This window comes from Vigna umbellata, chromosome 5 (genome assembly GCF_029865625.1).
Source record: "Vigna umbellata cultivar VRB3 chromosome 5, Vumbellata_1.0, whole genome shotgun sequence".
NCBI classification, from domain to species: Eukaryota; Viridiplantae; Streptophyta; class Magnoliopsida; order Fabales; family Fabaceae; genus Vigna; species Vigna umbellata.
In genome coordinates, this window is record NC_142169.1 from 6,608,998 (window position 1) to 6,616,189 (window position 7,192).

A 7,192-nucleotide genomic window follows, 5' to 3' on the forward strand; every position below is an offset into this window, starting at 1 on the left:
ACTTGATACAAACACTTAGAATTTCTCCTTAGAAACTCTTAATCCATCACACTTTGAAACATACATCAACCTTATTCAAACCATCAATAACATTCAATAGAACATACCAACTTATGCCATAAGATACATATCAATGCTTAGAAGAAACCACTAAAGTAAAAGAAATAGATAATAAAGATTGACCATCATGTACATTGGCGTTGGACAAAAATAAAACATAGAAGTTTTAGATGGTTTTGTAGATAGTTTTAAGATAGTTTGGAAAAAATAAAACATAGAAGTTAGTATAGCGGTAGTTAGGAGGAGTTTAAGTAGCAGTTAGGAGAATTTTTAGTTAGTAGTTATGCATTTTTTGTCTTTAAAGGGGGGTGTTATAGTTCTAGTTGTGGAGTATATTTTTGTTTTAGAAGAGGGCTTGTCTTGTGTAGAAGGGAATTTCTTCCCTTGGAAGTTGTTGGATGTTTTCTTGTATTATACTTTTCAGAATTAGAGTGTTATATACATTGTACAGTAAGATTTATGTGTTAATTTCTTAAAGTGAATTATAAATCTAGTTTCTTGTCAACAAGAAACTTAAATAGTTGGTCTGACTTGTCGGATCAAGAAGGAGGGAAAGAATAGAATTAAATACTTTGAAGCGAGGGATCGGTGAACTGGAAAAGGTGAGGGCATGGCGTTAAGAGATGAGAAAAAGTTTCAAAAAATTGGAAGAAATGATATGGGAATGCAATAGGATTCTGGATGTCCTGATTCATAAAAGGGAATCTTAAAAAAGGGAGAAATTTGTTGATAGAGTAAGAAAGGGTGGGAGAGAGGAACTTCTTCATGACTGTTGATAGGGGGAGTTATATCTAGCAAAACTCATCTCACATATGTGTTTTTTATGATGAACAAAAGAAATGTTTTATAGTTTCTTACACAACAAATGACATAACAATTGCTTGAATTTTACTGTGTTTGTGCTTAAAATGATTGGTATATGAATTCATTGTATGGAAATGAATCATAAGTTGAAACATATTGTACATGGTATATATGGAAGAAATAATCGATTAAACTGTCTATATAATCTATTAAATTTCTTCAGATTTAAGTATATGCTTAATAGGGAAAGATAGTTGTGTATTCACCGATCACATTAGTTGTACAATTGATTAAAACACGATGTTATGCCAACATGTGTTTGCTGAGTGCGATGATTTGTCTGGAATGAAAAATGATTTTGAAATTTGCTTAAAGTGTCTATTTTGTGAAAATCATTTTCATAAAAACCCATAACTGCCTATAACGGTCATATTTGTTTGTTGTTGGCTTGTATGATTTGTTTAATCAATTGTATGCGCTATTTAATCTGTTTAATGATACAGATGTAAAACTGTTAAAGCAGAAAGAAAAGCTTAACAGATTACATTAATTGCATAATCGATTAAACTGCATCAAGATTTGAAAATCTATAAATAAACGCGTTGCGCGCTCATTCAATACAATTCTATGAACTTACACTTTCATAACTGACTTGTTTGTTAAGTATTGATTGTAGGAGCATCCTAAGACTTCTAGGAGAATCAAGATCATACATTTGGAAAGAAATCATCAAGATTCTTGCAAGATAGTTGTGTTGTAACATTGTTGATCATATTTGCACTTTAGGTGTATTCTTTGAGGATCAATGTCTTCATTACAATCAAGAGGATTGTGTTCTTGTTGGTGTGAGCCAGGAGGAGAACCTGTGTGTTCTGCATTGATAGTGGAATTGCTCTCAAGGTGTAAAGAAAGTTGGGATTGCTTTCTGGATTTGTGAGATTGTGAGGTGATTCACATCTTGTACTGTAAGCGATATTTAGTTGGGAAATGATAGTGCATTGAGAGGGGATATCTTTATATTCTTGCTTGTATAACTCTATCATTATAGTGGTTGCCTTCAAATAAGGTTGTTGAAGGAAGACTGGATGTAGGTTTGGCTGAACCAGTATAAATCTTTGTGTTGACCTTTCTATCCTTTCTCCTTTATTGTTGGTTCATATACTTGTCTTATTGATTTCAGGAAAACTCAAAGATTTTGCAAAGGTTTTTAAAAGAACAATTTTTTTAAAGTAAAATCCAATTCACCCCCCTCTTGGTTGAGATATTGGCATCACTTTTTTCTACAATGACATCATGAAAGGAAAGAAAGAGGTAAAGAAGGGTATGGTTGTTGGGAAAGATAATCTGCAAAACATCAAGAAAGCCAAGAAACCCTCAAATGGAGGAGATAATTCCATCAATTGGGAGAAGAAAAAAAAGAAAAGGATAAGGCTAAAGGGGAAGGTGAAGACCAAGACTGTAATGGGAATGTTGTGACTCTTGCTTTTTAGAAGTAAGTTGCAAAAACTGCTGGTTTTAGTGAGGATAGTGTAGTCTTACTGAATATGTCAAAACAAAGAAGGAGGTGAAGACAGAGGAAAGAAGCCTGAATGTGGTGGGAACATCGTAACCATTACTTCTGGGAGTAAAGTAAAAGATTAGGTTGTTTTCAGTGTAGATGGTTCAAAGATAGTTGGTGTTGGGACAACAAATGTTGGACGATCTCCCTTTTGTCTTGGGTTACTTATCTGTTATGGAAATCGATTGCTAGAAACTCCAGCAATAAACTTATTGATTTTGGAAGCCGAGTCAAATTGTTTATTAAGCATTTATTTGCAAAAAAATTATGTTGTCAAAGTTAGATCTTCGCAGATTCAAGGATTAATTCAACGGTTGAAAGGAAGCCTTGAGACAGTCGCATGAGAAGTTGTCGCAACAATTAAGGATCAGTTTTTAGATTACAACCTTGAGGACAATGTTGTTTTTTAGCGACGAGTAATGATAGGATATGTAATGTATTGAACAGTTTGTAGACAGTTTTTAAATAGTTTGGCAAAAATAAAACATAGAAGTTAGTATGAAGTGGTTAGGGGTAGTTAGGAAGAGTTTAAACAGTAGTTAAGAGAAGTTTTAATTAGTAGTTAGGCAATTTTTGTCTTTTAAGGAGGGGAGGTGTTCTAGTTCTCATTGTGGAGTGTATTTTGTTTCAGAATAGGACTTATCCTATGTAGAAGGGAACTTCTTCTCTTGGAAGTGGTTAAATGTTTTTTTATATTATGTTTTTTAGAATTAGAGTGTTATTTCCATTGTGTAGTAATATTTGTATGTAATTAGAGTGTTATTTCCATTATGAAATTTTATTTATATTATTAAATTATTTTAATATTAAAATATTTGTCTTATTATTTTAAAACACTTATTAATTCTAATATTTTATTTTTAAAATTTTTAAATAAAATAATTATTTTAATTTAAAAAATTATTAAAACATAAAATTAAGAAACAAGAAAAATGTCATAAATTAATAAAAGATTAAAAAATACTTCTCCAATTTAAAAAATCTAAATTGGAAACAGAAAAAAGAGTATAAGAATGGTATTAAAAAACACGTGGATATGAAACCCGCGGTGGTAGATTCTAGAAAGTCCCGGAGGCTTACGGAAAGGTAAAATGTGGTGGCAGTAGAGAATATTCATTTCAATTACAAATAACAACAACATTTTCTGTTTTCTATTTATTAGGGACTTTTCGTGCGAGGTTTTTCCTTTCTTGTTGAAGAGGAACCAAACCCAACCGTGTTCTCCAATCTTATAATCTTTTGCGTTGCTTCGTAGTTCTTCCATCTTGTAGGTTCTCTCTTTCTCCCTACGGTTTTTCATTCTTCGTTTTGTTCGTTGCACTGCGTGGTTTATGAATTGATTCTAATCTTTGGAGACACTTTTTGACATTAAGGTAAAATTTGGGGTGCCTCTTTTGTGTTGGATCTGTAAATGTTTGAAAAGTTTGAATTTTGGAGTTGGGTTCTTTGCATTGGTTTGTACCCAATTTTGGAAAAACTCCCATTTTTTGGGAGTTAAATGTGAGAATTTTAAGGAGTGCTCTTTTCACCCCCTTTTCTGAAAAGGGTCGTTGCGTTTTGTGATACATGTGGATTTAGATGTCAAATGGTTGTCTTATTGTTGGTTTTGAAATATATTTTCTTATTCGCTTGCTTCTGGTTTGGATGTGATTCTCTGATCGACTTTGATTTTTGTTTTGAAGTGTGATTTAATATGGTTATGGTGATAGTGGGAGTATATTGAGGGTGTTTTTGGTGGGTGATATAGTGGGGTTGTTACAGTGTAAGGTATTGACGCGTCTTGATGTTCCTTTTTCCTAGTAAGCCAGCTTTCTCGTAGATGTTGTTTTTGTCGCGTGTTTAGTCCTTAAGGGTGTCTTTCCTTTGTGTTGTATTGCTTTGATTCTTACTGATCTTCAATGTTTTAGGTTCTTTTGATCTCTGTCGGAGTTTTTGCAACATTCCTTTTAAGGTGTACATAAGTACATAAGAGGCTAACTAATTTTCAATAGGACTACAACATATGGCTGAGGTATGTGGTGCCGGTGATGTTTTCAACATGTCTCTTTTGTTCATTTTCTTTTTCTGTTTTTGCTTAACATCTCAAGTACTTTGCAATTGTTCTGACATTTATCATTAAATTTGATATTTGAACACAGGAGGGTCACAGGGTTACTCTAAATGTTTATGACTTGAGCCAAGGACTTGCACGGCAGCTTTCAATGTCCTTTTTGGGGAAAGCTATTGAAGGCATATGGTGAGTGCTTCTCTTTATTGTTGGTCCAGGGCAAAAGGGTCTTTGTCTGATTCCAACTTTGGTTATATTCTGAACAAAAAGAAAATTGTTTTGGGGGGATTGTTATACATGTCAGTTGGAAGATGCTGCTGCTATCTGTGGATATGTGGTGTCTATGCAATGACTGAACTATAATAGAAACAAATATGATTAAAAACATTCTAATCCCTGAAACTTGGTTTTTGCCACGGTTTTACTATGCATGTTGGGATGTACTTGCCAATGTCTTACATGTTAGTAGAGTGTCATTCTGTTGGAGTGTGGAATGATTGTAGATTTGTTTACTCTATTTGTACCTCAGGCACACAGGAATTGTGGTTTATGGTAACGAGTATTACTTTGGTGGGGGCATCCAACACTGTCCTGCTGGATCAACACCATATGGAACTCCCCTTAAGGTGGTAGAGTTAGGTGTTACGCATGTTCCCAAAGATGTCTTCGAAGTGTATTTGCAGGAAATCAGTCCACGGTACCTACCTGAAACATATAGTCTGCTTACACACAATTGCAACAACTTCAGCAATGAGATTTCTCAATTTTTGGTTGGTGTGTCCATTCCTGAATATATTCTTCAGCTCCCTAATGAGGTCATGAGCAGTCCAATGGGAGCTCTTATAAGTGAGTTATAACCTTTACCTCTAACTAAAATTGACTCTAAATTTTAGAGTACTGGGGTTTTAATATCTCCATTTTCACCTACCTGCATCTACGTTTTTCCTCATTATCCTTTTTCATTTTCATTCTACGTTTGTTATAAAATTGAATCATTCATTAACTTAAACTGTAGATGAGGTGCTTACTATTTCTCTTTATCTGATATATATTTCTTGTCACTTCCATTCTGCAGTGCCTATGATACAGAATTTAGAGACAACACTGAAATCTGGTGAAGTTCCTCAAGTGCCACAATTCAAGCCTCCAACTGCTGTGAATGCTTCGGCTCAGAACGGTTTGAACGGTGGGGTGAACAACGAAGTGAAGGGCAAAGTTGGGAACTCTAAGACCGAGTCACCTTCTTCTGTAAAGCCAGCAGGGGAACCACAGAAGTCATCACCAAATGGGGCCACAGCAGATCCTCTTGGAGATGCACGCAACAAAGTTCAAGATGAGATTGTGAAAGAGTTTGCTGCAATTATGGCAACTGGGACAATGCGTGCCAGTGAGGCTGCAGCTCTAGCCACTAAAAGAGTAATGCAAAGATATGGCCACACTGCCGTGTCACAGAATTAGCCACTTCTCCTTCATCATTTTGACAATGTGTGGGTCTAGAATCCTCATATATTATCACTGCAACAATTGCAGTGTTTTATCTCATTGATTATTGTTTTGTATTGGGAAAAACTTGATCAACTTACACCATCTATTCTATGATGAAATTCTGTTGTTGATTTCACTGTGCATGTAGAGATTATTACTTTACCTTCCTTTGCTTAGAAGATGTATGTGTGAAAGGGTCTAAGATATAACTTTCTATCCTATTGTTGGAATACGTATCAAATAATGGATTATCTTTAATTAAAAATAGCGTTAGTTGATGCTAAAAATAATGTTTTTTTTTGTTTTTTCAACTTGGCAATCTTTTACTCATTTTTATATGCTGATTAGGCTAATAACTTAGCAATCTCTTTCGGCAGGGACTTTTCATCTGACACAGTAAAGGTTCATAAAATTAGTGATTGAAAAGTTGACAAATCAGCATTGTTGATTCGCATTTGTAGGCTTTATGAAGAGAACAACGTTTAGGTTTTGAATTTTGTGACTACGGTTTTTTGTGGGACGGGATTGACCAATTCTCGTCCATGATATTGACCCAACACGTTATTGTGGTCGTTATTAAGAATATATTTTAATATATTCAATATAATCTCACTTTATCGAAGGAGAAGTAATTTAATCTTTATTCAAAATAGGAGGATTAAGAGTAAGATAGTGAGAAAAAGTGGACGGTTTGTAATAGTGAATTAAAATACTCCTGCCTTTATAATGTATCTTCGAAAATCGATATAAAAAATGTTAATTGATAAAAAAGGAAATTCTTTGGACTTGCTTGAATTTTTTTATGGTTTGGTATTTTCGAATTGAAGCAAATTTAGTTATTTATTAGATATTACTTCGCATACATGAATTTGAGTAAGTGAATATTGTTTGATTTAAAGTTTTTTATGTTTAAACTAAACTATATCAAATCTTATATAATTTTTATATTTCGTTCAAATATATTTTTAAATAAAAGTTCAACTAAATAGCACCGTAAATGGACATACAATCAAGACTAAACTAATTAATTACTTTCTTTCATTTCTCTTCAAAAATCCAGTCCAAAGCACAAACTTTTCATGCAAATGCACTCCTTCATTTATTGAGCGCATAAGTTAAAGTATATAGAGGATAAAAGTTATAATTCGTACAAGTTAAATATTTTTAAAATATTAACAATTGTTTTTTGTTGTTGTTTTTTTATTTACTGATGATAATGTTTTAGCTAGGACAAACCA

The 7,192-nt window shown here is 33.4% G+C and overlaps 1 protein-coding gene across 3 annotated transcripts; it reads left to right on the forward strand.

Annotated features, from left to right (window-relative positions):
* The first annotated feature begins 3,532 nt into the window (after positions 1-3,532).
* On the forward strand, positions 3,533-6,090 carry LOC124836755 (PPPDE putative thiol peptidase family protein). 3 transcript variants are annotated; one of them, XM_047311950.2, is made up of 5 exons: positions 3,533-3,689; positions 4,330-4,433; positions 4,561-4,658; positions 4,999-5,315; positions 5,545-6,090. In XM_047311950.2, exons 2-5 carry the CDS (start codon positions 4,425-4,427, stop codon positions 5,925-5,927), a joined length of 807 nt encoding a protein of 268 aa, XP_047167906.1. In that variant the 5' UTR covers positions 3,533-3,689; positions 4,330-4,424; the 3' UTR covers positions 5,928-6,090. The 3 variants fall into 3 exon arrangements, with proteins under 3 accessions (XP_047167906.1, XP_087971350.1, XP_047167907.1); XM_088115224.1 differs by having other exon boundaries at positions 3,556-3,693; XM_047311951.2 differs by having other exon boundaries at positions 3,605-3,795.
* The last annotated feature ends 1,102 nt before the right edge of the window (positions 6,091-7,192 follow it).